The sequence below is a fragment of the Perna viridis genome, chromosome 7 (assembly GCF_037379345.1).
Source record: "Perna viridis isolate PV_CMFRI_1.1 ecotype Kerala chromosome 7, ASM3737934v1, whole genome shotgun sequence".
Taxonomy (NCBI): domain Eukaryota; kingdom Metazoa; phylum Mollusca; class Bivalvia; order Mytilida; family Mytilidae; genus Perna; species Perna viridis.
Window position 1 is genome coordinate 17,676,811 of NC_142451.1, and position 19,331 is coordinate 17,696,141.

General features: G+C 33.6%; 1 protein-coding gene across 1 annotated transcript in view; it reads left to right on the forward strand.

Moving 5' to 3' along the window:
* The window catches only part of LOC148611599 (low-density lipoprotein receptor-related protein 5-like), a 60,083-nt gene extending 43,859 nt beyond the window's left edge, over positions 1-16,224 (forward strand). The window contains exons 22-29 of the mRNA XM_088595257.1: positions 111-328; positions 5,255-5,449; positions 6,139-6,338; positions 7,199-7,315; positions 8,340-8,496; positions 8,878-9,027; positions 14,303-14,426; positions 15,243-16,224. Of these exons, the coding sequence (XP_088451383.1) occupies positions 111-328; positions 5,255-5,449; positions 6,139-6,338; positions 7,199-7,315; positions 8,340-8,496; positions 8,878-9,027; positions 14,303-14,426; positions 15,243-15,398 (1,317 nt within the window). The 3' untranslated portion in view covers positions 15,399-16,224. The remainder of the gene's footprint in view (positions 1-110; positions 329-5,254; positions 5,450-6,138; positions 6,339-7,198; positions 7,316-8,339; positions 8,497-8,877; positions 9,028-14,302; positions 14,427-15,242) is intronic.
* Positions 16,225-19,331: the final 3,107 nt, after the last annotated feature.

Consider the following 19,331-nt stretch of genomic DNA (forward strand, 5'->3'; position numbering starts at 1 on the left):
ATCAGTTCAGTATCTGGTGTTCAATGATTTGAGATCCCAAAAAATTTCCAATTTTAGTTTTATGTGAGGTTGAATATACGAATGTGTTCATGAGTTGTTGAATTTTTTAGGCATTGCATCAGTTTGTTCATATCAGCAAGAAAGTACAGACATTGAAGAATGCCAAATATGTAACAGATGTAGCCTATGATAGGATTGGTAATAATTTATACCTGACCAATAGTAACAAGAAGAAGCTAATAGTCTGTGGCCTTTCACTTCAACCAGTCAGATGTAAAACTGTGTTGTATGAGGATATTACTAAACTCACCTTGTATCCAGAAAAAGGGTAGGCCGTTTAACACAGTGTTAGCCAATCATTTGCACGATATGAGTGACGCTGACCATCAGCTGACTGTTCTTATACTTGGTTTAATTTTCGTTTTTGTGCTAACATATATACTCAATACTGTTAGACCCGGTTTGCACTCATATGTGGTATTTGTAATACATGACGGGCAGAGGGGTTTTTTAACACCCTTGGCTATCATTTGGGGTCTTTCACGGACGGTGTAAAGCATTGAAGTCTTTACACAGTCCCTGGGCATAGTCATACCCGTAAATGTGGGTCATGGTGTATTTGGGGAAATTAGTTGTCATATGATTACGTTCATTCATGAAATTTATTAAATGCATTATCACATGATTTAATGTTGATCTGTGACCAAGTGATCTAATTTGTAATCTGTACACTATATATTGTACAGCCTACACATTTTCTGAATCTTTGACCCAGCATAATACTTTTTGGGATAAAATCAACACTTCCAAGTGCATGTAAGACAGAAAGGTAGGTCAACTAACTGGTGCACGCCAGTCTTTGATGAAAAATCTCAAAGCCTAAGGCCAAAAAAATAATGTTATGTTTCTGTTCACCATTCTAAAATATCATTGGGTCGGTAGGTAGGGATTTATTTTTATTTAAGATTTTTAAAATGGAATAAGTCATAGTGACACTAAACTTAGAATGCAATGAACCAAATATGCAAAAACTAATAGATTTAGTTCACGGCCTAATCCCTTTTGGGATTCGGCGCTTGAGATGTTTTTTGTTTTGACGGTGGTGGTCAAAACATAAAATATTTAATTCAAATGCCGAATCCCAAAAGGGATTATCCATGACTAAGAGCACACTTATGGCATGTGTGTTTACAATCGAATCTAAATATGAACAACCAATATTTCTCTTTGTTTTTCCATCAAGGATAGAAAAAAAACATCTATGGCTTTATTTACTACTTTTTTATGAAAGACAATCATCAGCTAGATTTAATAATTTTCACTTTTTTTTTTTTTTTAAAAATAACAAATAAAAACTTTTGGGTAGGGGATCTGAAGGAGGGTTGGTCAGGTGACCAGAAACATAACATATTTTTAGGCCTAATAGGATGGTCTATTTATTACTCCAGCAGTGCTAGAGGTTGTTTGGCAAGCTATTTTGTTGCAAAACACATGACATTGAGGAATCTGTTGAGTTGGGGTAGTCCAATTAGCTGCCCATTACTGTAACATGAAGTTTCCGGGACTCTACATTATACATATAGACATTATGTACAAGTAAAAGTACAGTGTGCATGTCAGTACATTCCTGAGGAGCTCCAACGATTTTTAGTTTTGCTATATATGTACATGTCACACTGCATGTACTGACAACTCTTAATATGATTTTTAATTAAACCATATTTTGTTAATGACTTCATGCCTATAAAGTAAAGTTTGTACATGTACATAAAAATATAATTTTAGTCACATCATACTTAAACATTTGTTAAAACAGTGGGGGTTTTATTAAGTATTAAGGCATTAATACTACACACATAAAAATGACTAAGTTTTTGTTAAATTATGAAGAAGATTTACAGGATTTAATGAAAAAGAGATTCTAAAGTTAATGACGGTGTTGTGAGTGCTGAATGTTATGTTGGCTCTGAAACCAAAATATACTGGCTGTGCCTTTGGATATATTTTATACAGCAAAACAAGTACTATAGCATAGGAAACATTTTTCAGGCTATTTAGAAGTTGATAAAATTGTTTGATGCAAGATTTGTTGAAATATTGATTTTGAATTGTTAACTGTGAGCCAGTATTGATGGATTTAGCCTTAAAGTCCTTCATATACCGGTATTGTGATTTTGATTGATAAGAATTTTGAATATTTTCTGTTGAGTACATGACTGTAAGCTGTTTTATTCTCTTTTGATAGATAACTGTTTAACTTGGACTAATGCAAAAAATAAAACCTTGTATATGTGAATTCTTAGCAAGTCACACACACTGACTACTAATTTGGTCCTAAGGAAGAGTAAATAACAGGCTTTTTAAGAAATTGAAATGGATCATGCCAAACCCCAAATCTGCCTATATATATAATTGTGTCAACGCCAAAAAAAATTGCGGTCGAATATTGGTATGGTGCTGATAGCAGCATCATCGTCGGTGGCGTTCGTGTCCTTATATCACCATAAATTGATATGGTGCTGACAGTGGCATCATCGTCAGCGGCGTCCATATTCACTTGGTTTTTGTGCGATGACCTTAGTTATGATTGATCAGTTGTTATGAAATTTTGATATGATTTTACTTACTAATAAGAAAATGCTCCTATTTAATTTTGAGTTTATGGCCCCTACCGTTTTCAAAGTAGGGCCATCTATGTAACTGAAAGGTACCACACTGTTGGTTTCTGTTAATCTAAATAAACTGAGTCCAGAATTTTACCAAGCTAACGTACATCAAGTGAAATTATTAACATGACATATCACGTTCAACACATCCATGCGACTATACCTTCAAGGAAGAAACATTGTAATATATAATACTTGTCTTATGGTTATGACAAGCCATTGTGGAATTAGTTCCCCATTTATTGATGTCAGTAGATATTTAGTAACATATGTTAATTGATATTTATCAACATATGCATAATTCAATTATTGATATCAATAAATGGAGGAGTTTTCTAGACAATGCAAACACATTCAAGATAAAAAGTATGTATCTTCAAATTTGCTCTTCGGGCAATACTAGTCTGTGTCCATACTTGCCCCTCCAGCAATACCAGTCTGTGTCTTTTGTTAACTTTTGTAAACTTTTGTTTAATATAAAATTATCTTGGTGGTCTAATCAATGTTTTCTTCTCTCAAGTTTGTGAGGTTAGGGTCAAATCTCTGGCTATCTCATTAATTGATCAAATGTTCAAATCTTGTTTTACATTTTAAAAACTTTTGCCCTTTCATTTTTTAACCCCTCTCCCAAGGAGGGATATATTATTTTAACCTTTGTCTGTCACAGTTTTTTCTAATAGTTTTCTTTATTATTACTTGACACATCTTCTTCATACTTTGACACAAAGAATAGGCCTGAAGCAGCACTAAGCTTGTCGTAAAAGGCGATTAAATAGTGCTCAGGAACCTAACCGGGGGCTAGGGTGCTCTGCCCACAGAGCAACTGGGATGTGTGCCTTAGGTAGTGGAATGGGGTACCCCTGGCGTGTTACATGCTGGGGTTGTTTGGCTATAATACGGAAAACCTGACCGCAAACCATAGTGGTGCACTGTGTTGGGAAAGATGCCACGTTCTTTGCACGTTAAAGAACCCTGCTGTGGTATTTGATAGGAGTAGGAACCTTTGCGCTCTGCCGCAGGAGGCTAATTTGGCCGACCCTTCCCATCCCACTTTTTCTAGTGGCAATCAAAATTTGTCCACCCTATTATCCTTGTGTCCCATCCTTTGTTTCATTTCATCATCATTCATGTTCATTTTATCATCCTTTTCATGTTCATCACCTGAATATAGCTGAAATATTGCTGCTCGGGCGTTAAACCCCAACAATCAATCATACTTTGACATAAGTAGGTGTGAGAAACTTACCAGAACAAAAACTTAATTAATGAACTGAATTTGACGTTGTTCAAATTTATTTGGAATGGAAAAGTTGACATAATTTGATCTAACACATTGATTGGAGATTTTGATCTAGAGCTGATTTTGAGTATTATTGACAGTAAAAGTTATTTTAAAGACATGGTTCATACTCAAGGAGGTAGACCTAGGGTAAGGGACACAACTCTTGCAAGTCATTGGAATGTGTGTGTTCAGCATTTTACACCAACATCATACAAACATCAAAGTAACTTTGACTGATTTCTGTTTCAAATGGAAGCTTGATAGGCTTTGGTGAAATTATGAATATGATACAAACATATCACTGATTTTAAGAGTTATGTCCCTTACCTTAGGGTTCCTCCTTAAGTTGGGGTGTCGGGAATATGACTAGTGGGCACTGACTCAATTTAAGATTTCTTGGGTTTTTTTATAAGACTGAAAAATATTACAGTTGAATAATGATCCTGTTCTATTTTCATCTGGCATTGTATGTCATGATAAGTGAACACTTAACTCACCGGTAGTTTTTGTGTAATAAATGAATGTTAGTTGGTTAATCTTTATGAAATTTTATAACATGTTTCCAAACTATAAAAGAAAGTATGGTTTAAAAAAGTGGTTAAATTCTAATCCTTTGTCAAATGTGTAATCACAATCAAGAATCAAAGCTGTATCAAGTTTGAATGGCATGTCCATACTAGTCCCAGCTGTTTGGGATTTAGGCTCTGCAGATGTATCAAGTTGTGCCCCACAAGGCATTTTATTTCTTATATTATGAAATTTTATCTTTTGAGAAGTTTCAAAGAAGGAGACCTTTACTAAATTAAAATTAAAAAAAAAATCTTGTATATTTGTCTGTCCACATTTCTGTATCAGATTTCTCAGCATGTATGAGAGAAAATGCTAAGAATTTGGTATATTGCTTTTGCATATTGACTTTTCTTTTCAGGTTTCTCACTTAGAGAACAACAATTTCATTTTTAATGGGGAGGGCTGGGATCAATTTGAAATAAAAAGGCAGGAGGATGTTGTATAGATTTTTAAAAAATCCAGGCTGAACAATTGGGTGAATTCAGGAAAGGCTAGAGTAAAAGATAAAAAAGTCTAATCAGAGAATATACTTGGAAAAAAGTCAAGGACACAAAAGTTTATTCTAACCCCCCACAATAGAAATCAAATGGTTGCTCCCTTATCTACTTCTTGCTTACGGTATGACTTTTTATTTTACAGATATAGTTGGGTTTGGGTTTTCTTAGCAAATTGTAGCATGCAACATCTTGTTTTTTGTAATTTACATTTACAAATTTAAATGTTTTGTCTCTTGCAGAATTATGTTCACTGTAAGCTCTTCAATGAAACAAATAAAGAAAGTGTGTATGAATGGAAAACATGGCCATGTGATCCTCAGTTCTGGATTGAGCATGCCTGGTGACATAGTTGTAGATAAACCAGCCAATAGACTTTACTGGATTGACGAAGGGTTAGGAAAAATTGAGTCTGCCACACTAGATGGCAAAGATAGGTATGTTAAGTGAAGCACTTTGGATATGTTTTTTGATATATATTAAATATTTGTATGAACTGAAATGTGGTTCTGGAACAGGCTCTCCAAGTTCATGTCCTACTGTATTTCAGAAAAATGTTAGTTGACCTAAAAATACCACTGAGGATACACATCCCTCTTTAGTCAGTCATTGCACCCCTCCCCAATTCTTTAATTCCTGTATTCCCTGTCCCTCTTTGGCCAGTCATCATACCTCCCAATGCTTCAATTCCTGTATCTGCTATCCCCCTTTTGAGAGTCAATCATTCCCTTTCATTCTTAAATTTCTGTATCCCCATCCCTCTTGTTAGTCACCATGCTCTCCCATTCTTCAGTTCCTGTATCCACCCCTGAACTTTGCATGAGATGCATTTTACATAACATAAATAATAAACAATATTTTGTTCTAGATAGAAACAGAATGTGTTATATCTCCACTTGCAAAGTGGTATTGGGGAGGGCAATGCATTTGATTTTTTATTGAGGAAAAGTTTAAAAGATATTTTCAACAATTTGACAGTTTAGTGGGCGGGGGCACTGTTTTTATCAATTATTGAGTGTTTTGGGTGAATTCATGACTTTTTTTTAGAGCTGAGCTGAATTGATTGCCTTGTATTTTTGTGGATGAGTTTTGTATCAACATTTAGAAAGTTTCATATTGTTAATAGATATACAGTAAAGGAGGAGAGAAATAATTACCTTTTCCAGTCTTTAGATGTATTTGAAGATAACTTGTACCTCACAGACAAGAAGCTTGATGCCCTGGTCAGGGTCAACAAACTAGGAAAAGACCAACCAGAAGTTGTTATGAACATAATAGATATACCAACTACTGTCAGAGTTGTCCATCCTTTGCTGCAGCAAGAAGGTTTGCTTTAATGATATGATATGTTACATAGTAAAAGTATTAGTTTTGGCGATGTACTCATGCATTTTGGGAATTGTATAATGGTCTAAAATAATCTCAGAAAAATACCCCAAAATCATTTTGCATATAGATTATGATACTCAACCAATAATTTCAGACCAACAAAAATAACAGCTATCTAAATAGTTGAAACAACAGATTTCAGATTCACCAAAACATTTCTCTGCAGTACTGATATAAAGAAAGGGAGATAACCACAAGTTTACTTCCACTTGTAGGTACCAGTATCAGATTGCATATCCCTGAGCGTGTGTATGTCAGAACATGGAAGCTATAAAAATATAATGCATTTTCTTGTTGCCTCTTTACAAGCTAATGTTTTGTCAAAAGATATGAACAATGGCTTATAAAATAGAGCAAACATCACTCTATAAGATGACAAACTTTTTTTGAAGAAAATTTAACATGAAAATGTTCGGCTGAAAAGGTTGGTTTGATGAGTGCAAAACAAAAGTGGAAGTAGAGAAAATGGCTATTTATAGTTCATGACTACTTTTCTGTCCAATAATCGTGGTCACACCCTACTTCTTTGCGGGAAATTATTTTTTTACATGTCCTTAGAAATGCTAAATAAGTGAAAGTTTTATTGAATCAATTTACATTTTTTTTTTAAATCCTAAAAATGCACACTTCACTACAGAAGTCTATGGGAAAATTAATATGATACTGAGACCTGTAGTTTGAAATGTGATATAAACAGTCTATTCATTGGTATTCAGTCAAATTTCCTTCAGATAATTAAGACTGCTTACCATTATCTGTTCTAATTGTTTCTTTGATGATTTTACATTATATTACAGACAGATCTGTTTGCAAGAATTTAAATTGTTCCCAGATTTGTTTACTAAGTTTAACTACGGCAGAATGTTCCTGTTTTGATGGATTCCTTCTTGATAAAAGTACATCAAAATGTACAGGTAAATATAAGATAACCAGGAGGTACTAGGATCTGTTTATAGATCCTTATAAGACACCACATGCAGATATAAAGTATACAACGAAAAATGAAATTGTGGAATTTCGGTCTTTTTTTTTAGTATTATAAAAAAGAATATATATGACTTTCCTCTGCTTTCGTTTTGGCACAAGACCTTCGATCAGTATTTTACTGGTGGCCTTAAAAGAAATTTAAATCTTGTAGTTTCAAATCTGAAAAGAAATATTGATTCAAAGAAGTTATCAGCATAAGTTTGTTGTTGTTTTGCATATTTAGTATTTATTTATTTTTAACCTTTAATTCAGTAGAAGGTGCATTTCGTAAAATAAACATTAGAATTGTAAAATTAAAAATATTATTTATACAAGGCCTCTTTCCAGGGGAGATAATTGGCAGGAAAATGTTTTAATTGAAATGTATAGGGAATTTTATATAAATTTTTTTTTAGTATTGAAAGAAAAATAGTTCAGTGCCCCCCAATTTTTGTTATGAAATATGAAAATATGTGAGTTAAGTGTTCTTTATTCAAATTATAAGAAAAGTAGACTACCCTTTAAAATTTTCAAAATATTGAAAGTTCCCTACTTTATCCCTAGAAATTGTAGTAAAATACTGGCCTTAAAAAGGCTCAATTATCTTAAAGTCAAGATTTATGACCTAAGTTTTTTACTTTTAAAATTTCTATGTTCATTAAGAGTTATCCTTGAAAAAAAAACAGGAAAATTTATCTACTAGAAATATAAGGTATGATCTACCTTAAAGGGTTTGCAGCATTCTTAGGTAGAGGACCTCTTTAATGACATAATAAGTAGATGTTCAATATTCCATTTATAATATAATAGATAAATAGGTCACTAAAAAAACCTTTCAAAATCACAGGCTTTTTTAATATTTTAAGCAAATTCAAATGCTTATGCGCATGTTTGTATTACTTATCAATAAAGAGAAATAATGCTTATTTGGTATAAAATACTTCAGTTTATGATGTTTTTAATTTACTGTAGATATGAACTCATTTGACAGTTCTCTAGTCAAAGGGGAGGTAGCACATCCTGTACCTGAAACCAAAAGTAATGGAACTCACCCTCACAAAGATGAATGCCATTTACCCTGTAGAAATGGTGGGAAATGCCTGTCACATGGTCTAGAGAATAAATGTCTGTATGTGATATTTATTGTGTCTTTTATATGTGCATTAATATTGTTGATGCAGAGCAGTTGTTTAAATAATTTTATTCATAACAAGAAGTATAAAGCCAATATGACAGATTGTGTCTAGGGGAAATTATTGTACCCCCTCTTAACTAGTGGATGATATATTTAAATTACCTTGTGTATCTGTTCGTCCTGAACTTCATCTCAGTTATCTAGAATACCAATGGATGAACTTCATTCAAATTTGATCTGGGGCTTTATATATATGGCATAGGTTGTAAGCGATTTCAGCTACTATTCAAATTTCATCATCCTGTACAAGTTGGGTTAGATATCAACATATCCTGGGTTCATGTAATGTTAACATGTTACTTCTAAACACTTCAGATGTGCTCCTGGGTTCAAGGGTAAACTTTGTGAAAATCAGACAGAAGAAGCAAAGAGAAGTCAATCATCAACCTGGATTGTAGGAGTAGTCCTTGCTGTTATAGGGATTGTTGTTACTTTGTTGGCTCTTTTATATTATAGATATAAAAGGTACTGGTTCCTTACAGTGATTAGGATTAGAGGGGGCCATGTGCTTTTTATCACATTTTAGCTGAAAAATGTCCCTTTAAAATCTGTAATTTTTTCTAAGAATGTTAAAGAATGGCCCATTGAAATTCTAAAGATCATCAAAATTGACACATTCTCTTAATTTTAATCCCAATCACTGTGTTAAGTGTTACTGTCTGTAAGAATCATGCAGTGGGGGTAACATGGTGTGAAACAATCCATTACTTTGATCATATAATTTTACTTTTTGTACTATCAGATACAAGAAATAAATGAAAAGGGACTGGATTTATGGCCTCCAGAATAGAGTGGGTTGTTTATTAATCTTTATTGAGGTCTAACGTAGTGAATGAAACAAACATAAGATCCTACACAGATAAAACAATATGAATATAAGTGCTAAGAAAGATAAACTTTGATCATATAATTTTACTTTTTGTACTATCAGATACAAGAAATAAATGAAAAGGGACTGGATTTATGGCCTCCAGAATAGAGTGGGTTGTTTATTAATCTTTATTGAGGTCTAACGTAGTGAATGAAACAAACATAAGATCCTACAAACACAGATAAAACAATATGAATATAAGTGCTAAGAAAGATAACTCGAACTTGTCAATGAAATTTCACAATTTAGCTTTTATGAAAAATAACCTAAATAAAATACACTCTATTTGCATATTAATGTTATAAAACTTTTTATGACGCACAATAGTTTTGTGTCCTCGTTCATGGTATGATTTAAGTTATCATTAGCCAGTATTTTCAAATATTTCAAACACATGCAAAGCAAAGCAATTTAGCATGCTTTCTAAGTAAATTTAGTTAGTAACTAGTAAATAAATTTAGTTACTAATAATATTTAAATAAGCAGAAGCAACATAACAAAATAGTCTCACCTCACAACAGGAGTAAAGATCCACCGATCCAGAATTGAATCTACATGGTGTACAAAGTACTATTAATGTAAATCTGAAGAATAAGTATGAAACTATAACCAATGTGCAAAGAACTGAAATCCAACATTTAACTGAATATGAAATAATATACAAGAAGAATGTATCTTATCATAAAACACACAAAATTGTGAAAAGCACTTAATAATATATATCTCCTATTTAGCAATGAGAAAACACATTCATACTAATTTGTTTAACAGACTCAAATAAAAAGCCATTTTATATTTTAAATATATAACCTTTCAAACTTTAACTTTAATTTAGTTCAATATGTTTTACACATTCACATTCATAAAGAACAGACACATTCCATAGACTCATTCATAAATTCTTTCTAACATTCACAAATCTCTCAATCCGCTGTTAAAATAAAGACATTTAATCAGTGACAAAAGAAATGAAGACACAGTTATCCTAGGACCAGTGCAAAATATAAAAATATTCAAGACAGAAATCAAGATGTCTGCTTTCCTGGACCAAATCTGACTATGAATCAAAAATACATAATACAAAAATTCACTCTACTACATACTCCCCCTAGTGGGAAAATGTCGTCTCAGCATTTTACTCTAGTAGAAGAAAATTCTAGTATTTTTAGAATAGATCTTCCTGCCTTTTACTGCAACTCTTTAAAATAATAAGAATGTTCTACTGATGCAGTCAATCAGTGAATACGTTTCCCACTCAGATTATGGTACTACAGCATTCTTTGACATCAAAAATTATCCTTTCCTGAACCTAAGTGGTGGTCTATGCTGTCTAGTCGAGCGGCGGAGTTCACTAACTGACTCCATATTTTCAGAATCTGTTGTTATAGGAGATGAACTATCAAGGTGTTGATCCTGAACTATCTCTTCATCTGAAACGCTTCTATTTGAGATAATGACTTCCTCTACATCTACTGTGCTTTTATAAGAATTGGCATCCCCATCTATCTCTGCCCTTTTCTCATCAGAACTATGAACATGATGATCATCAGTAACGGATGGGTCACTGTGTTCTTGTTCCTCATTCCTGATGAACTGTTTTCCCCATTCCAGTTCCTCTTCAGAATAACTGGTTTGGGTATTATACTCTGGATCCTTTGTCTTACTTGTTTTTCTTGGTGCGGGAATTAGTTTTCGGGGTTTCCTTGGAATTGGATTATCCCGTATGATTCCCACTGGTAACAGGAGATTTCTATGTAATGTCTTCAGTCGTCCAGTGCCGTTTTCTTTTCTCACTGTAAACATAGGAATGTTATCATTCGGCTGCTTAACAACTTAGAGATCATGATCCCATCTATCAGCCAATTTGTGTTTACTCTCGAACGCTACAACTTTGACCAACATCTTGTCTCCTTCCTGTACTGCTCCTCCTCGTACCCTAGTGTCATAAGCTTCCTTTTCTCTGGCTGTTGCCTTATCTGCAGCTTCATTTGCTAAGACATGGGCTTGAGTAATCCGATCTCGCAGCTCTGTAATATACTTAGTGCTAATATCATTTTCACTCTCTCTTAAGCCAAAAACAGCATCTACAACAAGCCTAGGATTCCTTCTCTAACGTAAGCATATGTGGTAATTGCTCTGATGTCTTGTGCAGTTGTAGCAGTGTACAAGTGGACCTACAAATGACTTCCAATTAGTCTTTTTCAGGTTTCAATGAGCCTAACATTTCCAGTAGGGTGCGATTGAATATTTCTGTCATTCCATTACCCATGGCATGATAGCTTGTTGTCCTTGACTTTTTCATTCCCATGTTTGTGCATAATTCTTAGATGATGTTACTGTCAAAATTGCAACCTTGATCTGAGTGTATCCTTTCTGGAATGCCATAGTGCAGTATAAAATGATTGAAAAATGCCTCAGCAGTTGTCTTTGCTAACTGGTTTTGTGTTGGTATAGCAGTTGCAAATTTAGTAAAGTGGTTTACAATCACTAAAACATGCTGATATCCTCCTTTAGATTTTTCCAGAGTCACAAAATCCATACTTTCTAGTTCTAATGGTGAAGTAGTAGTGATGTTAACTGATGGCGCTCTCTGGTTGGTAAAGGACTTCCTTCTTATACACCTGCCACATTCTTGTATCCATGTCTCAATGTCTTTATGCATTCCTGGTCATTAAAACTTATCTCTGACCAAAAACATTGTTCTGTCCTTACCAAGGTGTCCCATATCATCATGGAGAGTATCATCTGTAGCACTGTCTTAACATGCTTTGTGGGTAATACAAGCTGATGTTTACCCTTGTCATCAGTTTGGTTACACGATGAAGAATTACTTCTATCAATCTTACGGGACCAAACTGCTTCTACAAAAGGTTAGGTCCTATATCCTTCCTTGTGGGCTCAATATCCTCCTGTAAATAACTAATCATAGCTTAAATATCTGGATCTCTTGACTGTACTGTGGCCCAATCAATAATGTTGCCAACACTAATACCTCTTAGATCCAAATCATCAATGACTACATCTGGTGACGAAGATAAGCTCTCCACATATTGTTCTTCTGATACTGCTGCATTACAAATGACTTTCACTGAATCCATGGTAATGGGTAGTCGGCTAAGTGCATCTGCATCGGCATTTTGTTTTCCCTGGACTACATTTGATTTCTAAATCAAAAGCTGCCAGTGCTGCGAAACCAGCGATGTCCTGTTGCGTCTTACTTGGCATTGGTTAAAACGTATGTGACTGGATTGTTATCAGTGAGAACTACAAATGGCCCACTTCAGTGCAAGAAACTCTTTCTCTTGTATAGTGAATAACTCTTTTCTGCTTTGTTCAAACCACGAGACGCATATGTTTCAATCCATGCTGCTGTTGATATAGCACCGCTCCAAGTGCATCACCAGAGGCATCTGTATGTAGTTCGTAAGGAAGCGAACTATCAGCAACTCTAATATCGATGCAACAATTAGGTGCTGTTTCAAAGTTTCAAAAGCAATATCATGATCTTCGCCAAAGGCCATTGTTTGGTTGCCTTTGGTTTTCTTTTCTTACCAGTCTTCTTTTTGGGTGTCGGTAGTACGTCTGTTAAGGGTTTGCTGATCCTGCTGAATGATTCCATAAATCTGCGGTATTAACCGATAGTACCGAGAAAACGCTTCACATCCTCAGGTGTTGTAGGTTTTGGCCAGTTGATGACTATTTACCTTCTGTTAATCTACTTCCAATCCTTCTTCAGAAACAACATGCCCAACATACATGTACTTCACTTTCTTCTTGAAGAATTCACATTTACTGGGTGATAACTTTAATTTGGCCTCCCGCATCCTTTGAAATACTAACCGTAGATTTTCAAGATGTTCCTCAAAAGTATTACCAAACACAATGATGTCGTCAATAAATATGCAGCACAAGCTGTAATCAGTTGAGCAGTCCTTCATCAGACGTTGATATATAACAGGGGAGTTCAAATGGCATCTGGATAAACTCGTAGAAACCAAGGGGTACAACTGAAAAGTCAATTTTCTCCTTGTGCTCCTCTAAAATGTCCATTTAGTGGTACCCACTCTTCATCTCAACCACTGAGAAGAACTTACTTCCAGCACACGGAGTAAATCATAGTTGTCTGGCTTTCTTTACATATTTAGCTGGCGATAATCCACGCACATTCTCAAAGATCCAAGTACAATTAACTGGCCTATTTTGTGGTGTGTACAGCTTCTTCTATTATTTCAAATTGCATTTAAGGAATGTAACTAATATCTGAATATTATTACCTTGTATAAAGAACTTTGGTTTGCAAAGTGGTTTATATTACGTGTAAATCGAATCAAAGTTCTTTATACAAGATAATATATTCAGATATTAGTTACATTCCTTATAACTTAATATTTCGACAAAAACTATGATAGATTAATATTAATTTATTCCAATACATACACTTTTTTTCAGACAGGATTATTTGGTAGTCCAGTTAAAAGGGATGTGGTTCATGTCCTTGTTTTTTTTTCGTCACGTTAAAGGAAAATTGTAATCCAATAAGAAATAAAATGTTGGCATCCTTTCTAATGTTGTTATATTAAATTGTTGCTTAATATATACATTCTATAATGGAAACGTAAATCTAAAAGTGAGTATACTTAATAAGCATTTTGTACAGAAGTCATGACGTCCTTATATTTTTCTTATATTTTTAATTTTACATTTTAATGATGTCATGACTCACATAATTTTTTACGTTTTATGACTTTTGAATTATGTGTGATTTCTTGTGAAAGTGTTAAACAATCGTAAAGACATAATTAAACTCCAGTAGAGGCTTAAAAAATTGACAGATAAGATGACATAGTGAAGTTATATTTGTATTTACAGACAGGGACTTCCCTATATTAGAATTTTGTGTAACAGACATCGAGATGAGGAAGAGTTGATAGCTGACACAGCAGTCATCAGAGGTTCTCTCTTCTTGAATGGCCAGTATCATGAAATGGATGATGTATGTGTAATTATGAAATTATTCATTTTAATACTACTGTGAAAGTACGTTTATTTTTGGGTACCAATTTTCGTGGTTTAGGGGAAAATGATCAGTTCACGGATTCTTGAATTCGTTGATTTGACAATTCTATCATACAAATGGAAAATTTTCTTTTCGTTGGGAATCAAATTTTGTGGTTTACCAAACCCACGAAATCCTCGAAAATTGGTACCCAACAAATAATAATATTCTCACAGTACATAAGAAGTATTGGTAAATTTACTGTGATAACTACTGTTTATTTTATCTACCTTCCGAAGCATCAGACAATGATTAATTAGACTCATTCACATCAACATACAATGTAGGATGCTTAACTTTCATATGAAATATTATCAGATGCCATTGGTTGGTTTAAGGACTAAGTTACATCGAGGGGCAGGTGGTTTGATGGAAAAACCTTTGATTCCATGTTAATAACTTTTCCTTAGTTGTGTGAATATACTTGCTAACGGAAATGCAACAATTTGACTTGAATGAGTCAAAGGAACAAATTAGCAACTTTTGACTCCGGTAAAAGTTAAATATCAAGCATGTGCGTGGGTAGGATTCAGTAGTAATACTTTTTGATGTTTGAAGTTAAGTGCTGACAAATTGTTGTTATGCGCCATATATTATAGAATTAATTTTTAGGGGCGCAGAGGCTTAATATTACTTTTGTCATCTCTTCATTACCTCAACAATGAAAATGTGTTTTCCAACTAAGAATAAACTAATGAAATATAAAAGCTAGACTCAATGATGTAAAAGTAAAAAATTGTTATGTACTAACAGATTAATTATCCAGATGACTTTAAAATGAAAGATTGTCATTCGTCAAATGAGAGCTTGGACTCTGCCTTCGTCAGCAAGCGTGAAGATTCTGATAGTGGGTCAGCCAACAGTGCTACTAGTATTCCTGGTACTTATGAGTATACACAGATCAAGTGATGTAAACTATGTTGTTATATTACTCAGACAGTTTTATATAAAAAACTGCATTGTCAGATGAAACCATCCATTTTTATATATATTGTATCTAAAGCATTGCGACAAAGTGTAAATTATCTCCTATATTACTATGGGAGGTTTATTACTATTTTTAAAGTAGTAAATTAGACTAATAGTGTATAATTTGATCTCAACTTTGATAAGATCATTTACATGTATCTATTTTTGTAAGATATTTTTATTATATTTCTTTTTTCATTCATTTTGTTATGTCCTGTATGTATAGATTTTTGTATTTATGGCATCTTCATCTTGTACTGACAATATTTTCTGTGAAACAAATTTCTATTTCGTTTATTTTCAAAATGTACCATGTAAGATAATTAGAAAAGCTCATATTTTGTTGAGGTAATAACAATTTTTAAGCAGGAATTATTTTATATATATAAAAACTTGTAAAACAACATGAAAAATTGAATCAGGACTGAGAAGAAAATGGGGGAGAAAATATTACTGTTAAAATAACGTACAGGACTATTAGGTTTAAGGTGTGGTGAATGTTTTGTTAATTTCTTTTACATTGAATATAGAAATGTGAATGTAGTACATGTGCTAAGTTTATTTTTTTTTGGGGTATTCTGTAGTTAACCTTATGTTAAACTAAATATGACAGAAACTAGCAGAAAAAAATACATATGTATAAAGTCCCATATTTAGTAAAAGTTTTTAATAGTTATTTATTATTTTGTGTTCTCAAGAAATTTATCTATATTTTGATACAAGTATATATTTACATTTGTTGTTGAATATGTTAATAAAGTTAGAAACTCTTTTTTTTTGTCTTTCGAATGTTTCTACTTTAAATGCACCGAAAAAACTAACCATGAAAACGACAAAATGACATTAAATATACAAACTCTCAACCGAAATTATAATATGGCTGTATTAAATTCACTAATGACTCTTGATTTTTTAATTGACAACATCTTATGTAGATAAGTGTCTTACCAGACATCCAAGTGGGCATCAGTTGTGCACCACTACTTATCTTGTTCACTCAATAAAGAGGCGTTCTTCATTCGAAACTTTCTACAACAAAAGGAAGGCAAGTTGGCACAGTCCTTCACTAATTACATTACAGTCCTATGTACATATATATATAGTTAACAGTACAGAACAGCTGCCTCAGTGTATGTACTCCTGAAACTCACATTATTTGCGAAAATGCAACCGTTACACTAATTTCGGAAATTGGACGCAGTGGCTAACACAAAGCCTTGTGGGATAAGGATATGCAGCTAATAGAATAAGGCTAAGTGGATTACACAAATGTTTCTGGGATAAGGATATGTCGATAATAAAATAGGGCTCAGTGGCTTACACAATAGATTCTGGGACAAGGATATGTTGCCCGTAGAATAAGACTCCGTGGCTTACACAAAGGCTTCTGGGAAAAGGATATGTTGCCTTTATAATAAGGATTTATTGTCTATAGAATAGGGCTCAGTTGATTAAACAAAGGCGTCCGAGATGAGGATATGTTGCTAATAGAATAAGCCACTTTGTCTTACACAAAGTCTTTTAGGATAAGGAAAGGTCCACAAAATAAAATTCACTGGCTTACACAAATCTTTTGGAACGGACAAAGATATGTTGACCATAGAATAAGGCGCAGTGGCTTACACAAAGGCTTCTTGGACAAGGAAATGTAACTAGAAAAGGACCCTGTGGATTACACAATGGTTTCTGGGACAAGGAAATGTAACTAGAAAAGGACCCAGTGGATTACACAATGGTTTCTGGGACAAGGATATATTGCTTATAGATAGGCTCAGTAGCTTACACTTAGGCTTCTAGGATAAGGATGGGTTGCCAATAGAATAAGGCTCAGTGGCTTACACAAAGGCTTCTAGGATAAGGATGGGTTGCCAATAGAATAAGGCTCAGTAGCTTACACAAAGGCTTCTTCGATACGGATATGTTGCCCATAGAATAAGACTGGGTTACACAAAGGCTTCTGGGACAAGGATGTGCTGTGCTTCAAGGACAAGAAAATGTTTCGTTTCCCATTAAATAAAGCTTATTGGCTTACACAAGGGCTTTTGTGATAAGTTGTCTATAGAATGAGGCTCATTGGTTTACACTAAGTCTTTTTGGACAAAGATATCTTTCCTATATATTGAAGGTCAGTGCTTCAAGGTCAAGCACATGTTTCCCGTAGAATAAGGCTCAATTGTTCATACAAATATACAAACGTTTCTGGGACAAGGATATGTCGACCATAGATTAAGGCTCAGTTGCTTACATAATCCCTTTTGTGATAATGATATATGTTGCCTATAGATTAAGATTGTTGCCATTACTAGACCGACTTGTATGCAGTAAATATGCATGATGTCCAATATGACAAACATCTCTTGGATATTCTTCCTCTTTAATCGTACTTGATGTGTTTTTTGTTTTGTTTTGTTTTGTTTTGTTTTGTTTTTGTTTTTTTATTTACATATTCAGTTGTTTTTCGACCAGAAATAAAGCCGGGTATTCATATTTATGTTTTATCAGCAAGCTAAAAAATATCTACAGGAAAAAGTCACAGAACTCATTCCACAAGCATTCTTAATTTATTGGTCAGATATCAGAAATAATGAATTGTAGTTATGACTACGTTTCAGCTTGGTATTGTCTACTTTTTTATTTTCCTGATATACAGGTTGAATTGCATTGCTAAGAGTTTAAGTTAGGTTACGAACTCATAAACTATACGATGTATATGAATAAAGGCGTTTTAGTATAAACAAGTCCACTAGTAATAAAAAGAGTATAAAAATTGTGGTGCTATAATTATTAATGTTATTCTACTTTCGTCCCCAAATTTATGGGTTGTTTTCTTTGAACTTGACAACCACCATTTTTGTCTGTAGGAAAAAAAAAACTCGTTTATTGTAGAGAATAATTTTCTACATGTGCTTTCAGCTGTTTAACTGCTCCATGAGTGGCCGTGTCACCAGTGATACATTCATAATTCTGACAAATGATAAAGTTCATTTCTTCAAATGATAGCATTAAAAATTAATCTTTTAATCTGTGTATGACTGTAATTGTTCATCATTGGTCTGATTGTGTGTTCCACTTTGGGGTGAATATGAGTTCAAATAATCCCAATTGATGCACAAGAGGCCAAACATTTCGTATAAACAAATTGGTACCACTCCACAACTGAATTCATCACATATATTCAATTACATTTCAGAAATAATTAGTATGAGTGGGCTTGATATAAATTGCAGTTACAATGAATGGTTAGATAAGTATGTTATAGACTCTTTTCAATTAATTGATAGATTCTTTATCTTGATAATCAGTTTATTAATCGTTTATATTTGACGTTACTGAGCTCAGGTCATTAAAATGATATTGAACATGAATACTCTATGGATAGTGTATCATTGGCCTCCAGTCATCAGCTGTCATGTCAGTTGGACCTAATAGTAAGCCCTAACGTATTGCATACCATCGGAACTTCTAGGCTATTTTGGGCACATTATAAAAAAAAAAGTTCTTTTTGAATTGATTGCAAGAAATGTGGGTGACCCGTTGACGAAAGAAGTTACCCATCAGGTGGCATTTCATATTCTAGTCCAACATCATTAGATCTATAAACTAAATAAATAGATAAGTTTTATTTATAGTCGACATGAAATACATAATAATAATTTGAACTCTGTTGAGCTTTTTACCGACATTTATCCTAAAAAAATATTGGCACAAAAAGAGGAGGTAAGAAAAAAAAAATTAAAAAAAATTCCAGTTTAATTTGAGTTTAAGAAGTCGGATTGGGTCAAATTCTGTACACATTCCTCTGTCTAGTGCTTACAGGGTATTTGTGTATGACTTGTACAACAAATTTTAAGTGAATGTTTGATACCTATTTAC